Genomic DNA, 17,791 nt, shown 5'->3' on the forward strand with positions numbered 1-17,791 from the left:
ACACAAATATTCCTATGCAAGACCCCACAATGCAATGAAATAGCACGTTAGGGTCTTTTACATTCTCAGAGGTTTAATGTCTCATCTGAAAGTCAGCAGCTCCGACTATGTAGCACTCTCTCAGTACTGCCTTGATTTTCATGCTCAAGTGCTGGAGGGAGACTTGAACCCACAAACTTCTGACTCAACAGCTGAGAACTAGAACTGATACCTAAGGTTTCAGGTCAATGACCTTCCATCAGGATTCAGAAAAGAGTGAGTTGTGATTGGCAGATTTTTGAGATAGGAGGGAGGTAAATTGTGGTCCTCCTTATTGCTTAGGACCACTGCTGTTTGTCATATATATTTGCTAGGATTTGAGGAACAATTTTGAAATCTTCAGATGGCACAAAACTTGGAAGTGCTGTAAACAGTGAGGAAGATCATAACAGACTGCCAAAGGACAGAACGGGCAAATACACAGTCAATAAAATTCAACAAAAAGTATAAGATGATAGATTTAGCAGGAAGGATGAGGAGGGACAATAGAAGCTGAAGTGAATGTAAGAACTGAGAGACTGTAACTGTACACAATTCTTGAAGGTTGTAGCACAGGTTAACAAAGCACAAAGCTGGTAAATAGAGGCAGAGCACAACAGCTAAAGTGATACAAAACTTATATAAAACATGGGCTTGGCCCCTTCTGAAGTTGCTGTCTTCAGTTCTAGGCACCACACTGGAGACATTTAAGATGAGGTTTACTGGAACAGTTCCAGGATTCCAGTTACAAGGATAGGCTGGAGAAGATAGGATTGTTCTCCTTAGAGCAGAGAAGGCTGAGAAGAGATATATTTGCAATTTGAGCTCATGAAGGGTTTAGATAGAGTAAATAAAGAGAAACCATTTCCAGTGGTTGAAGGGTCAATAACAAAGGGAATAGATTTAACAGCAATTGACAGAAGAACGAGAGGAGGAAAATATTCTTTTGCACCGAGTGATTTGAATCTGGAACTCCTGATAGGGTGGAAGATACAACAGTATCTTCAAAAGGAAATTAGACAAATACTTGAAAGAGAAAAAACATGGGGAAAGAGCTGGGGAGTGAGACGGACGGATTGCTCTTTGAAAGAGTCAGTGCAGAGTCAATGGGCAGACTCAAATAGCCTCTTTCTGTGCTGAACTAGTTAATGATGCTAAAAGCAAAATACTGCGGATGCTGGAAATCTGAAACAAAAACAAAAATAGCTGGAAAAGCTCAGCAGGTCTGACAGCATCTGCAGAGAGGAACACAGTCAACACCTCGAGCCCCTATGACTCTTCATCAGAACTCAGCTATTTTTGTTTTTGTAGTCGATGATGCTGTTGTCCAGGTATAAAGAATGCACCTGAACAAGTTACCTCAGTATTGTTAATCTGAAATGGCTGCAACAAGGGGTGGAATTTTACAGCCCCTCCCACTGGCAGAATTTTCCAGTCCTGCTGAAGTCAATAGACTTCTGACCAGCTCGCCACATTGTCTGGCCCTGCCCTGCCCCCACTGCAATGGGGCCAGAAAATTCCACCCCATGGAACTGCTATAAAACCCTCCCACACCCCAAAAAACGGAGAGCAGGTGTTGCAATCTGAAATAAAAGGTCACGTTGTGTATCACGTCTTCTTGATAATTCTTCTCATTCAACTCCGCATTTCTCAACCCTTTCTCCTCAGGCAAATGTCATCAGGCTCCTTCCCTGAGATACTGTCATTCCCTCTCCCAACAAATACATCCCCTTCAACTATTAATCCACACCTAACCTCCCCTCCCTCTCCAAAATCTTTCAATGTATTATCACCTCCCAGGCCTATACCCTCTCAAAAAGCCAAGACCAACAAACAGTAATGTCTGGTGTATGGAAATGCTACCACAGAGTCATTTTTCAAAAACTTCCTTTAACTATACAAAAAGTGAGCAGAATAGTGATTCATATTTAAAAACAATCCCAGTAACATTAGCCTTTGTGTTTTACTGGTACCTTTCAGTTACTAAACCAGTTAGGCTGCTTTTGAAGTGATATAATTCGCTCTTATCAATGCTAATTGGAATGTTTGCATGTGGACTCATATTTCCACTGAGTCTACAATAGCCTGTAACAGGAACAGATATGTGCTACAGTCACAATTTAAAGAACACCTTTAACAATCAGGGGCTATAACATGGTCAGTGCATTCACGAACTGACAATCCTTTAAAGAAGGTTGATACTCCAATGATATATTTGCATCATTGTAATAATGAGTCTTTAAATAGTTTGTACTTTCACAAGAGAGGCCTAAGCCCTCTGGAAATAGCAATCAGCAGGTTTCAAAAGTCAACCCAGCAATTTGAAGTATCCAGCAGCATGGTGAGATCATACAGTGGGTTAAAGGTTAAAAACAAGTAGATTGTGAACCGATGTTCCATCCTGGGTAGGACACTACACAGTATCCTTGCAGGATTTCAGAAAGAAAAAGTAAACAATGTTCTACTACTACTTGCTATCCAATAGACATAATGGGCTGAATGGCCTCTTCCTGTGCTGTAACTATTCTATGATTCTACTCTATGAGTTGCTGGGGGACAGATGGGAGAGAAGTGGTCAAGATGAGGTGTTCAAAGATGGAGAAGGGGCTGAGAAGTAAAAGGGCAGACGTTTTCCTATCCCATAGAGCTACTGTTATTCAGGACCACAATGATAGTTCACAACATGAATGCAAAACAGCTGTGGCCTTGAGGCTTTCTGCCTCTCAATTTTAAAATTCTCCATGGCCTCACCCACCCTATCTCTCTCATCTCCTCCAGCCCCATAACCCCCTTTACTTCCCCTCTCCTCACCGTCCAAGGGCCCAAACACTCCTTTCAAGTGAAGCAGCATTTCACTTGCACTTCCCTCAATTCAGTCTACTGCATTTGTTGTCCCAATGCAGTTTCCTCTACATTTGAGAGACCAAACGCAAAGTGGGCGACCGCTTTGCAGAACACCTGCGGTCTGTCCGCAAGAATGACGCAAACCTCCCTGTCGCTTGCCATTTTAACACTCCACCCTGTGGTCTTGCCCACATGTCTGTCCTTGGCCTGCTGCATTGTTCCAGTGAAGCTCAATGCAAACTGGAGGAACAACACCTCATCTTCCGACTAGGCACTTTACAGCCTTCCGGACTGAATATTGAATTTAGCAACTTTAGATCTTGAACTCCCTCCTCCATCCCCACCCCCTTTCTGTTTCTTCCCCCTTCCTTTTGTTTTTTCCAATAATTTATATAGATTTTTCTTTTCCCACCTATTTCCATTATTTTTAAATGTATTCCACCCATGGTTTATTTCACCCCACCCCCACTAGAGCTACTTTGCTCGTCCTGCTCTCCATTCTTAATTAGCACATTCGTTTAGATAATATCACCACCTTCAACACCTCTTTGTTCTTTTGATTATCTGCTCCTATCACTGCTTGCTTGTCCCTACAACCACCCCCCCTTCTTCCCCCTCCCCTCCCCCCCTCCGTAAACCAGCTTATATTTCACCCCTTTCCTGTTTCTACTTAGTTCTGTTGAAGGGTCATGAGGACTCAGAAAGTCAACTCTTTTCTTCTCCACTGATGCTGCCAGACCTGCTGAGTTTTTAAAAGCATTTCTTATTTTTATTTCAGATTTCCAGCATCCACAGAATTTTTCATTTTATTTTCCTCTAATTCTGACCTTTGAGAATCCCTGATTTTAATCACTCCACCATTGGTGGCCATGCCTTTGGTTGCCTGGGCCCCAAGGAGAGACAGTTTCGTGGTGGTGATCCAGCCAGCCAGGCTAATACCCTGGGGACACAGGTTCGAATCCCACCATGGCAGCTGGTGGAATTTAAATTCAATTAACTGATAAAACTCTGGAAGTGAATGCTAGTCTCAGTAATGGTGACCATGAAACAAATGTCAACTGAAGTTAAAAAACACACTAATGCCCTTTAGGGAAGGAAATCTGCTGTCCTTACCTGGCCTGGTCTACATGTGACTCCAGACCCACAGCAATGAGGTTGACTCTTCACTGCCCTCTGAAATAGTCTAGCGAGCCCCTCAGTTGTATCAAACTGTCACAGAAAAGTCAAATGAAATAAAACTGGATGGTTCACCTGATATTAACCTGGGCACTGGAAACAACAGCAGCAAACCCAATCCTGTCGACTCTGCAAAGTCCTCCTTACTATCATCTGGGGGCTTGTGTCAAAATTGGGAGAGTTGTCTCATAGACTAGTCAAGGTCTTTCAAGCACATGAGAGTCAGGCCCTGACTCTCCCTCCTCCAACCGCCTGCACAGGTAGCGCTGAGAGCTTCCAGGTCTGCATCCCGCTGGGTAGGCCTTAATTGGCCCGCTCATGTAAAATGGCAGCAGGCAGCCCATCATGGGCAGTGATTGGCTGTGCGCCCGCCTGTGCCTGCTCCCAACTGGCCTGCCCGATGGGGAGAAAATTCTCCCCAGTGTCCCTGACACCAACAGCATCATCGCTGGGTACGTCACCATCACCATCCCACTGGCAGTTGCCTTCAGAGTCCTCAACACTGCCTCCGGACCCCTCAACACTGCCTCCGGACCCCTCAACACTGCCTCCGGACCCCTCAACACTGCCTCCAGACCCCTCAACACTGCCTCCGGACCCCTCAATACTGCCTCCAGACCCCTCAATACTGCCTCCGGACCCCTCAATACTGCCTCCGGACCCCTCAATACTGCCTCCGGACCACAAGAAGTCAAACATGAGCAAGAAAACCTGCTGATTACCACCTACCTGCACCTGCTCCTCGCCCCAAGCTGATGAATCAGTGCTCCTCCTTGTTGAACACCACTTGGAAGAAGCGCTGAGGGTGGCAAGGGCACAGAATGTACTCTGGGTGGGGACTTCAATGTCCATCACTAAGAGTGACTCAGTAGCACCATTACTGACCGAGCTGGCCGAGTCCTAAAAGGACATAACTGCTAGACTGGGTCTGTGACAGGTGGTGAGGGAAAAACATACTTGACCTTGTCCTCACCAACCTGTCTGCCACAGATGCATCTGTCCATGACGGTATTGGTAGGAGTGACCACCACACAGTCATTATGGAGATGAAATCCCGCCTTCACATTGAGGATACCCTCCATCGTGTTGTGTGGCACTACCACCGTGCTAAATGGGATAGATCTCAAACAGATCTAGCAACTCAAGACTGGGCATCCATGAGGCACTGTGGGCCATCAGCAGCAGCAGAATTGTACTCAATCACAATCTGTAACCTCATGGCCCAGCATATTCCCCACTCTACCATTACCATCAAGCCAGGGGGTCAACCCTGGTACAATGAAGAGTGCAGGAGGGCATGTCAGGAGCAGCACCAGACATACCTAAACATGAGGTGTCAACCTGGTGAAGCTATAACACAGGACTACTTGTGTGCCAAACAGCATAAGCAGCAAGTGATAGACAGAGCTGAGCGATCCCATCACCAACAGATGAGAACTAAGCTCTCTGGTCCTGTCACATCCAGTCATGAATGATTGTGGACAATTAAACAACTCACTGGAGGAGGAGGCTACACAAATATCCCCATTCTTAATGATGGAGGAGCCCAGCACATCAGTGCAAAAGATAAGGCTGAAGCATTTGCTACAATCTTCAGCCAGAAGTGCCAAGTGGATGATCACAGATGCCAGTCTTTTGCCAATTTGATTCACTCCATGTGATATCAAGAAATGGCTGAAGGCACTGGATACTGCAAAGGCTATGGGCCCTGACAATATTCTGGCAATAGTACTGAAGACTCGTGCTCCAGAACTTGCTGCGCCCCTAGCCAACCTGTTCCAGTACAGCTACAACACTGGAATCTACCCGGTTATGTGGAAAATTGCCCAAGTATGTCCTGTACACAAAAAGAAGGACAAATCCAACCTGGCCAATTACCGCCCCATCAGCCTACTCTCCATCATCAATAAAATAGTGGAAGGGATCATTGACACTGCTATCTAGTGGTACTTGCTTAGCAATAACTTGCTCACTGACACCCAGTTTGAGTTCCGCCAGGGCCACTCAGCTCCTGACCTCATTACAGCCTTGGTTCAAACATGGACAAAAGAGCTGAGCTCCAGAGGTGAGGGGAGAGTGACTGCCCTTGACATAAAGGCAGCATTTGACTGAGTGTGGCATCAAGGAGCCCTAGCAAAACTGGAGTCAATGGGAATCAGGGGGAAAACTCTCCACTGGATGGAGACATACCCAGCACAAAGGAAGATGGTTGTGGTTGTTGGAGGTCAGTCATCTCAGCCCCAGGACATCACTGCAGGAGTTCCTCAGGGTAGTGTCCTCGGCCCAACCATCTTCAGCTGCTTCATCAATGACCTTCCTTCCATCATAAGGTCAGAAGTGGGGATGTTCGCTGATGATTGCACAATGTTCAGCACCATTCGCGACTCCTCAGATACTGAAGCAGTCCATGTCCAAATGCAGCAAGACCTGGACAAAATCCAAGCTTGGACAGTCAAGAGGCAAGTAACATTCATGCCACACAAGTGCCAGGCAATGACCATCTCCAACAAGAGAGAATCTAACCGTCACCCCTTAACATTCAATGACATTATCATCACTGAATCCCCCACTATCAACATCCTGGGGCTGCCATTGACCAGAAACTGAACTGGATTCGCATGTAAAAACTGTGGCTACAAGAGCAGGTCAGGTGCTGGGAATCCTGCAGCGAATAACTCACCTCCTGACATCCACCATCTACAAGGCACAAGTCAGAAGTGGGATGAAATACTCCCCACTTGCCTGGATGAGTGCAGCTCCCACAGCACTCAAAGAGCTTGACACCATCCAGGACAAAGCAGCCCACTTGATTGGCACCCCATCCACAAAGCATTCACTCCCTCCATCACCGACACACAGTGGTAGCAGTGTGTACCATCTACAGTTCTCTTTTTAATCTTTCTGAAAACGCATAAGTTTACAACATTGATAAAGTTCAAAACAACTTGCCTGTACCAGTTTGTTGCTGGAGCAATTGAAAACTAATCTAACTGCAGCTCTCTCAGTCCACACTCCTTCGCTTTAAACACTTTTCCAAGTTTCCTTAAATGAGCAACAGTATGTCTGAAGCACACATTCTCAACATCTTCCTGTATTCCTAGTAACAATCTCAGATTCATAACTTTTTGTTATTGACTCCCTATCCAGAGCAAAGAGCATCTTCCCAGTTACTACCAATACTTGCAGAATTTTCAAACTTTATTAAATCTGTCTCAAAGAAACTATTCCCAGTATCTTGTGTCTTCTCATGGTTATAGTTTCTTATCTTCTAAGCAGTGAGAAACATTGGAGAGAGTTCTCTCCTAAGATGCTGTCTCTTCTGCTGAATGTTTCCAACATTTTCTACTTTTATCTCAGATTACCAGCATTCACTGTATTTTGATTGTGTTTTATTTTAAAATTGCTTTTGTAAAGCCTGTTGGCTAAACTGAAGACAATTGCCTAGAATTTGTGTGATGTCACAATGTTAGTGGCCATGTGCCAACTTTACCTGTGTCAGGGTGTGCCTCTCACACCAATCTTTTTATGGAACATTAAAATCACTTCGGTATGCTACCCAACCCCCACCCCCCCAAACCACAACCCCATCGCCACCCACCCCAACCACCAACCCCCCCACCCCAACCACCCCCCCCGACCCCACCAATCTCCCCCAAACCCCACCCTCGCAAACCATTCTCCCCAACCCCCTGAAGAGTCTGTCTGAAACAGAGGAACATTGATAGGCGGCTGTGACAGACAAACATAGGAACAGCAATAGGCCATTCAGCCCCTCGAGCCTGTTCCATGTAGTTATGCCTGCAGCCTCCAATGTCTAGTAAAAATTCAAAATTTCAAAACAATATCCAAGTCCACCACTTTGAGAATACCTCCACACACTTTGTGATCATTTAAATTTCAACAGGCTCCTGTTGACCCATTGGAACACCCTAAGTAATGAGAGTAGGATTGAAACCCAGCAAATCCTGTAGCACCAGGACACCAGCCTGGACTTAGGGTTTGTGAGGAGTTAATTGTGGTTGAAATTAATTGAAATTTTTGCCACAGAAGAAGAGTTTCTTGAAAGGAGCTTTAGTTAGAGAAGAGATGAGGGGAAAACAGGGGTACAGTGATCCAGTGGTTATTGTATAGTATTACTGCCTTCACAATCTGGAGCTCAAGTTCCACCATGGCAAGTTGAGAATTTTAATTCAATACACCGAGGAATTTGTGAACTGGCACCAGGTAAAATGGCCATGGACACTTCTGGATTGTCATAAAATGCAAGGAAGAGTTTCTGCCTACATGTGATGACAATACCATACTACATAAGTGACTCATTGCCTAGTAGGGCCTTGTAGTGATATCAAGAAGGATATTCCATTTGAACTTAAAGCAGTGAGATATCTGAGATGCAGCAATATTCAAAACTCTTGAAGAACAGTCTAAAGGAGCAATATTAATATTCTATGGAGAATGTTGTGTCCTGTAGATGTCCACCTCACCAGCTGTGCAGAATTCATGGTTGAAACAGCAAAACTGGCAGATTGGGATTTTCTCTGGAATGCAAGACTGAAATGCAGTCTAAGCTGCATTTCTCATGCATGAAACCTGCTACTTCCACTTAAAAACAATTATATTGTCTTTCAGGCCAACTGAGGGCAGGCACACTTTCTGGAGTTTACACAATGTTCCATATACAAATTAAGCGCTGGAGTTTTCAGGGTATTAGTTTATCCCCTCACTGATTTTCTTTTGGTTTTGATAATAAAACCTGGAAACAATTTTAAATTTTTAAAACGTTTTTAAACCTATAATTCAGATTGCTTTAATGACCTTTAGCTTATTATTGCTACCAATGTCTCTGGTTCAACCATTTTATTTTAACTCTGACATACATCTAATTTTGGCCCTTTAACCACCCTATCTGACTGTTCAAGTAACGTGACACTTCTTGTGGTGCTGCATTCTTGGCCAAGTCCTGATCATTGCCATCATCCTGTTTGTTTGTATGCACAGGCTCGAGGTCACCCTGTCACTCCCTTTCCCTCCCACCACCTCAGTTTGGTTTAAATGCTGGGCAATAGCTATTTGTGTTCTTAACAAACGCCCAGCTACCCTGATTATTTACCTGACAAATACCAGCAGAATTTTTCATCTTTATTTTCAGATGATTTTGATACATATACACCCATATAACACGTAACATACATATAACATACAAACACCTAACATACATATAACATACATAACACATATAACATATATATAACATACATAACACATATAACATATATATAACATACATAAGGCACCCATGTAAGAGAAGCTGTCCAGGTATTTTCTAAAACCAGTTAAGCAAGGAGGCCGGAATCAGAGGGATAGAGGCTGGTACGATCTGGAAGATTACAGCGGCAGAGAGGAGCATTGTCGTAGAAGAATTTAACAGTGAGGATAAAAATGTAAAATTTGAGGCACCAAGAGTGGCCAGCAAGGACAAGAATGATGAGCAATACTTGACACAGGATATCACCTGCACAATTTTGGATGAGCAGAATAAAATGGCTTCAGTATTCCCGATCAGCTGATTCCTGGGATTGGAAGGGTATCTTATGAGGAAATGTTGGGATAGGCTGGGCCGATATCCACTGGAGTTTAGAAGATTGAGAGGTGATCTCATTGAAACGTATAAGATCCTGAGGGGATTTGACAGGGTGGTAGCTGAGGGGATGTTTCCCCTTGTGGGAGAGTTTAAAAAATAAGGCGCCCTTCATTGAAGTTGGAGATGATGAAAAAATCTTTCTCATACAGGGTCACGAATCTTTGGAACTCTCTTCCTCAGAGAGCAGTGGAGGCAGGGTCAATGAATATTTCTAAACCAGAGGTAGATAGATTCTTGACTAACGAGGGAGTCAAAGGTGGTGGGAGGAAAGTGGAGTTAAAGCCACAATCAGATCAGCCATGATCTTATTGAATGGTGGAGCAGGCTCGAGGGGCTGAATGACCTACTCCTGCTCCTAATTCATATGTTTGTATGTTCGTATTTGAAGGAAATTGTTGCTATAAGCCAAAGACATTATACTTGACCTTGATAGCTAACAAATCCAAGAATATTTACTGTGTTCGGTTTTTAGGTAGGCACAGAGGGGTTTTACCAGAATGGTATGGGACTTCGGTCCTGTGGACAGTTGGGAAAAGTTGGAGGGATGCTTAAGAATCATTTGATAAATAAGTTCAAAATTATGAGGGGTTTTGAAAGAGAGTAAATTAACCATCTCCAAAGAGCTGGCACAGGCACATTTAGCTGAATGGCCTCCTCCAATTCTGTAAGATGTTACGTAAGATTAGAGATGCTGACATGAAAAAAGAAGCCATGGCCCAACCTCAAAACGATGAAATGGGTTAACTGAAGAAAATCTAGTTCAAACCTTGAAGAAACCAGAGGAGGGCAGAAAACTGAAAATTACTGAAAGCAAACTTAGAACAAAATGCATAATCTATCAATCAAATATTTGTATTTCAGGTCAAAGGGGAGATGTTCTTGTGGAGCAGAAGGTATGACTGAAGTACTAAATGAGTACTCTGCATCTGTCTTCAACAGAGAGGGTGCTGCCAATCTAGCAGTAAAGGATCAGGGGTAGAGAAATTGGATAGCAGTGAAATTAATAAGGAGAAGTTATTTAAAAAGCTGTCAGTGCTCAAAGTAGAATAGTCACCCGGTCCAGACGGGATGCATCCTCGATTACTGAGGGAAGTGAGGGTGAAAATTGTGGAGGCTCTGAGCACATCCTTCCAATCCTCCTTAGATATGGGCAAGGAGTGGCCAAAGACAAAAAGGAACATTTTTAATGATGATAGTCATGTAATTATAAACCTTTTAATAATCTGTAATGAATGCAAATGCTTCCAGGCCACTTTAGAGGGGTGAAATTATTAGACTTCGAGTGGGCAGAGATATTAGATTTCCCTTTGTTTACCTTCTATTACCATCAATACTGTGGACCAATGCATTTGTATCAAATAACCAGTGACCCCAGCATTTCAGCATTCAATGCAGTTAGTGCATCGATCTTTTGGTCCTCCTTTGCTGAATTCTAAACTGCTCCCAATCCTCAGGTTTGCTACTTTTTCTCGCAACTTTATATGACTCCTCTTTGGATCTGATACTATCCTTAATTTCCTTTGTTAGCCATTTTTGGGCCATTTTTCCTGTTGTGTTTTTGCGCCAGAAAGGAATGTAATACTGTTGCAATGCATACATTCGTTCCTTAAATGTTAGTCATTTCCTATCCACTGTCATGCCTTTTAATGAGGTTCCCCAATCTACCTTAGCCAACTTACACCTCAAATCTTCGTAGTTTCTTTTGTTCAGATTTAGGGTCAGATTGGATTACTTCACTTTCCATTCTAATGTTGCTGGTACTGATATGGACCACAACCCCTGGCTGTTCACCTATCCCCTTCAGAATGTACCGCAGCCACTCAAATGCCATCCTTGACCCTGGTGCCAGGGAGGCAGCTTTACCATCCTGGAGTCACATCTGCACTTGCAGAAACGTCTTGTCTGTTCCCCTTACAATAGAATCCCCTATCATTACTGCTCTCCCATTCGTCCCCCCCCCCACTCCCCACCCTCCCCTCACAGAATCACAGTGCAGAAGAGGCCCTTCGGCCCATCGAGTCTGCACCGACATGTAAGAAACACCTGACTTACCTACCTAACCCCATTTACCAGCACTTGGCCCATAGCCTTGAATGTTATCCCCTGTGCAGCTGAGCTGCTCATTGTGCCATGTATTTGGCTCTTGCTACATTCCCCTGAGAAACCATCTCCCCCAGCAGTATCCAAAATGGAAAATCTGTTAGAGATGGAGATGGACCCGGGGGAATCTTGCATTACCTGCCTGGTGCTTTTACTCTGACTGGTGGTCACCCATTCCCATTCTGCCTGTGCACTCTTTACCTGCAGTGTGACCACCTCACCATACGTGTTATCCACAAAGATCTCATCCTTGTGGATACTCCACAGCCCCAGCTCCAGCTCAGAAAAGCGGATTTCGAGTAGCTGTAGCTGGAGACACTTCCTGCAGATGAGGCCACCCTGGACACTGGAAGTGTACCTGACTTCCCACATCACACAGGAGGAGCATTCCACGTGGCCAAGCTGCCCTGCCATGACTTACCCTTAAATTACTCCCTTAAATTTTGCTTCCTCTAGTTTAGAGAATATTAAGTACAATAGAAATACTCACCAGGTCTTACTTACTAAGGCTGCTGCTCTTCTTTCTGAGGAAAGGTAGAAAATGAAAGGTTCACCTCCTTCCCTCTTCACTGAACTCCCTCACTCACCAAACTCCAACTTAAACGCTCTAATGTAGCCCAAAGCAGCACTCCAGTACAGACAAGGCAACACATCAGATGGCCTGCTTTTATGCTTTCTGAGAGCGATAGTGAATAGTTGAGAACAATAGTGAACAGTTGAGAGTCATAATGATTAGTTGAGAGTGGTAGTGAACAGTTGAGAGTGGTAGTGAACAGCTGAGAGCGATAGAGAACAGTTGTTTGGAATATCAATAGGAACATAGTGCAGGAGTAGGCTATTCGGCCCTTCGAGCCTGCTCCACCATGCAATAAGATCATGGGTGATCTGATTATGGTCTCAACTCCACTTTCCTGTCTGTCCCCCATAATGAGGGTTAATGTCGAGGGCTAATGCCGAGGTTTAATGCTGGGGGTTAATGCTGAGAATTAATGTTGAGGTTTAATGCTGGGGATTAATGTTGATGACTAATGCTGAGGGTTAATGCTGAGGGCTAATGATGAGGGTTAATGCTGTTGGTTAATACTGAGGGTTAATGTTGAGGGCTAATGCTAAGAGTTAATGCTGAGGTTTAATTCTAATGTTTATTGCTGAGGGTTAATGCTGAAGGTTATTGCTGAAGGTTATTGCTGAAGGTTAATGCTAATGTTTATTGCTGAGGGTTAATGCTGAAGGTTATTGCTGAAGGTTAATGCTAATGTTTAATGCTGAGGGTTAATGCTGGGGATTAATGCTGAGGGTTAATACTAATGTTTAATGCTGAGAGTTAATGCTGGGGATTAATGCTAATGTTTAATGCTGAGAGTTAATGCTGGGGATTAATGCTAATGTTTAATGCTGAGAGTTAATGCTGGGGATTAATCTCCAATTTTGTGACACAGAGGACGGAACGCTACCAATTGACCAAAACAAAATTAATTTCTAAAATGCTCGAATTAAATTATTGAAAAATACGCCACAAAAGCAGATAAAACAGAAATTAGCGCAAAGTAACTTTCCGAATGACTTGCTGTCTGGACTGGGAGAAACTCTGGCCGGACTGGATTTATTGGAATGAACTTCAATCAGTGATAATGTACAGGTAACGCAGAGAAAATACTGAGTGTTGGAAATGCAGACGACAGGAGGATTGCCGAGTGCGGTAGCGCCAGGACACCCGACGAAAAGTCTTTTCTCCTGCTTGACTTTTCGCAGATTCCCCAGTCAAAGTGCGTTCTCTCTAAATATTTCAGGACCATCCCAGCTAGTTAGGGAAGCTCATGTGGAGGTTGAAGCGCAAACTGGAGCAAAATGAGATCCTCCGGTGCTAAAATGCGAGCGTTTTGCGGGATTCGGCCACACTTGCCTGTTCCTGCCGGGTATTCGGCGGGTCTGTAATAATCTCACATAAATCCATTCAAACCATGAATCACCCTAATGCACCCCCCCACCCCCGCCCCCCAGATATTCTGTCGACAGGACTGGGCTGAGGGAAATACTCGCTGCCAATTTTGTCCCTTCCTCACCTTGTGTGAGGGAGGCGGTGAATTTACTGCCCTGTAATGGGGAGGGTTCCCTCAGCAACATCTCTTCCACTTTACTGTCCGCTCGGTGTTTTTCCGCCTCCGACCGAGGCGGGATAGTCACAAAGGAGGGGGAAAAAAGGACGCCGCTCGGCCCATCCTGTCGCTGCTGCCCCCCCCCCCCCCCCCCTCCCGTTTCGCCCTCACTTACCTGGTTTCCGAAGACGGCGATGGAACAGGCGGTAGAGACCTCGTGCGCCCCGAACCAGACGGAGGCGATCCGGGACGGCATGCCCAGGATGAAGACCTGGGCCACCCCGCACACCGCCTGGCCGAAGAAGGTGACGGCAAAGAGGTCGGGCCGGACGCTGGCGATCTTGATCCAGGCGCCGCAGCAGTTGAGGCCGCAGCCGCACAGAGCGATGACCCTCAGGCCCTTCTTGTCCAGCAGCCAGGTCACCGGGAAGATGATGGGAATGTAAGCCACGAAATAAATCATGGAGAGCCAGTCTATTGTAAAGGAATCGACATTGTAATACTTCATGATAATGTTATTGATGATCCCATACTGAATCCACTGGAAAGCGTTACACAGAGAGTAGGAACTGAAGAGGAAAACTATCACCCATCTCCTCCTGTAAAGTTTAATGTTCAGATTCTGCTGCTTGTTGCTCGGCTTCTTCATATCGTTCAGGTACATGGAGCTCGGGGGGCTCCTGCCCTTTTCCTCAAACTTGAACATAATCAGCAGGAAAGGCCTGGAAGAGCTCGGTACCCTCAACCCCTCACCTCCCTCCCCCTCCTCCTTCAAACCACCCCACACCACCCACACACACACACACACAGACACAGACACAGACACACACACACACCCCCACCCCACCCCAACCCCACCCCCCCTGGACACACTCGGGGCTTTGCCTGAATGGAGGAGGAGGTGGTTGAGGGGCGGCTGTGGCTGTTAGTCTGACCGGGACAGGCTGCCTCTGCCGAGCTGAGTTCGTTCCCCCTGATCTCCTGCCTCAATCTCGGCGACTGGAAGCGAGTCAGAGACGCAAGTCTTCTCTCTGTGTGTGTGTGTGTGTATGTATGAGACAGAGACAGAGAGAGAGAGAGAAGCTCCGCCTGCTCAGACAGGCACTGCCAAGCCCCTTATAGCTGCTCTACTGGGAGAGGAGGGCTGCACAACAGGTCAAATTCCAGCATTCTTTTAAACACCTCCAACCCATCTCATGTAAATAGCACCTCTCTACCCTCTATCCTGCACTAAAGCAAAAATAACCACCAAGACTTCATAAATCCCTTTACAAGACTGAAATAAAAACGATATTCCTGATCTATTAGGGATACACGTGGCAACCAGAGTTGGACAGAAATATCAACCTTGCAAACGAGTCCCAGAAAATTAACGTGAAAGTTTAACTCAGGCTGCGACTGGAAAGCGCCTCAAACATTTAAAACACAAAGCGCCTTAAGAGGTGCCCTAACCGGTGCCTCTTTACAGAGGAGTGTCAGAGTTGATTCGGACGGAGTTTGTGTGAAGGGGGAAGAAAACCCGTCAGAAACAAGAGTGACAGAAATGAAACGCAGTCTCCCCCCCAGCCCCCCAGCCCTCCCAGTGGAGCAGCTGTAAGGGGCTGGCAGTGCCTGACCCACACTCAGTGCCACCCGATATTATAAACAGGATCACTGTCCTCCAGTAATCCACCGTTTCAATTCATCTACCCCCATTCTCCGAATAAAATTCCGTTGGTCCCTCTATCTTTGCATTTTGTCTCCTTCGTCCTTGAACGTATTATTGCATCTTTCCCAGCCCTCCATGTTTGAATCTCTTCAATCAAGATATTGAAAGAGCCGTTAACAAAGTTACAGTAAACGATCCCTCCTTGTCCTTCTCAAACTGTCTGCAACCTTTGACCTGATTGACCGCTCCACTATCCTCCGATGCTTAGCCACTATTGTGCAGCTCGGTGGTACAATCCTGACCTACTTTATTTCAAATTTGTTCAATTTCATAGCCAGAGAGAGAGAGAGAGAGAGACCCGTGTAATATTTACTCTCCCTGCTCCTGCACTATTACTTCTGGAATTCCCCAAGGATCTGTCCTTGACTTCCTTCTATTTCTCACCTATATGCTGCACCTCAGCCATACCATACAAAAAACATTCACCTCTACTCCATCACCACTGTCTCTGATCATTGGACAGAACGTTTGCCCGATTCGTTTTTGGGAAGACGTTGTCTTTGATTCCTGTTTCCCAGTCACTGACTCCATCTCTCTCTCTCGGCCACTATCTGAGACTGAACCAGACCACTTTCTACATTTTGGCATCCAATTTAACCCTGAGGTGAGACTCCGACCCCATTTTCTCTCCATCACCAAAACGCTAACTTCCACTTCCATGTAATTGCCCCGACTTCACCCCAGTCTCAGCTCATCTGCTGCTGAAGCCCTCATCCATGCTTTCATTATCTCTAGACATGACCATTCCATGTCACTCCCAGCTGGTCTCCCACATTCTACCCAATGTAAACCTAAGGTCTGCCTGTGTCCGAACGCACACCAAGACCTGTCTCCCATCATCCCTGTGATCACTGATCTACACAGGCTCCCAGTTAAGCAACGCCTTGGCTTTAAAATTCTCATCCTTGTTTTCAAATTCTTCCACTGCCTCACCCCTCCCTATAGCTGTAATCTCCTCCAGCCCCACAACCCTCCAAGGTATCTGTGTTCCTCTAACTCCACCATCACTCCACATCACTCCACCATCTGTGGCTATGCCTTCAGTTGCCTAGACCCCAAGCTCTGGAATTTTCCCCCTACATCACCCTTTCTCCTTTAAGATACCCCTTAAATGCTGCCTCTTTGACCAACCTCTGTCCACCCCACCCGATGATCCAATCTTTGGTGTCGCCCCGTTTTCTCACTAATAAAGCCAGGGGCATATTTCTGTCCATGTGCTTGGATCAGAGTGTGGTTGATTTGGATAAAAACAGAAAATGCTAGAAAATCTCAGCAGGTCAGGTAGCATCTGTGAAGAGAGAAACAGAGTTAACATTTCAAGTCCCTATGTTTCTTCTTTGGAACACAAAGAGTCATATTCAAATTGAAACGTTAACTCTGATCCTCTCTTCACAGATGCTGCCAGACCTGCTGAGTATTTCCAGCACTTTCTGTTTTTATTTCAGATTTCCAGTGTCTGCAGTGTTTTGCTTTTATTACAGTGGTTGATGTGAATGTTAGAGTTAGGGATGAAACTGAACAACTTAGGTACAGCAAAAGCCCTAACCCCTTAGGACTCTGTTAGGACTGGAATCACATCCTAATCTGCCTGAGACTCTGTATTCCCTCAACTGAATCAATTACCTCCATCACCTTTACAATGCTGGGCATCAAATCAAACTGTCGATAAACCCTCGACCCCCTGAACCCCAACATCGAATAAACCCTCATTCCTCCGAAACCCAACATTTTATAATATTATTTAAATTAAATCAATTAAACCTGCTGCTCCCTTCACATTAGTGTTGCCAACTCTGGTTCCATGTATTCCTGGAGATGTCAGTACATAATCTCCAGCCGCATGCCCACCATCCATCCTCACCCCATCCCACCTCCCCTCACCAAGAGAAAAGCAGAGAAACACTCTTCATTGTCCCATTGGACGATCCCTCAAAGAGATTTTTTCCCCTCATCTCCAATATTTTTATCACTAATAAAAAGTTGTGTTCAAAGAAAATAAAAAAGAACCACATACGCACAATTATTTTTAATGACTCAGTGATTTTTCTCCAGGTTGCACACAACAATATCCTGGAGATTAACCTTCAAACCCCAGAGATACCCGGCCAATCCCGGAGGGTTGGGAACCCTAGTTTGCATGCAATTCCATCCACCAATCACAAAGCTGCCTTTTCCTGCTGCTCATCGTGCAGCCATTGGGTCTGAAAT

The 17,791-nt window shown here is 45.1% G+C and overlaps 1 protein-coding gene across 3 annotated transcripts in view; it reads right to left on the reverse strand.

Moving 5' to 3' along the window:
• The window catches only part of flvcr2a (FLVCR heme transporter 2a), a 213,405-nt gene extending 198,457 nt beyond the window's left edge, over positions 1 to 14,948 (reverse strand). For 2 of the 3 annotated variants that reach the window (XM_041214692.1, XM_041214691.1), the window contains exon 1: positions 14,051 to 14,611. In XM_041214692.1, the coding sequence (XP_041070626.1) occupies positions 14,051 to 14,581 (531 nt within the window). In that variant the 5' untranslated portion in view covers positions 14,582 to 14,611. Of the gene's footprint in view, positions 1 to 14,050; positions 14,612 to 14,810 lie in introns of those variants that run through there. The other variant, XM_041214694.1, reaches the window with a different exon arrangement.
• Positions 14,949 to 17,791: the final 2,843 nt, after the last annotated feature.

This window comes from Carcharodon carcharias, chromosome 20, assembly GCF_017639515.1.
Source record: "Carcharodon carcharias isolate sCarCar2 chromosome 20, sCarCar2.pri, whole genome shotgun sequence".
Classification (NCBI taxonomy): Eukaryota; Metazoa; Chordata; class Chondrichthyes; order Lamniformes; family Lamnidae; genus Carcharodon; species Carcharodon carcharias.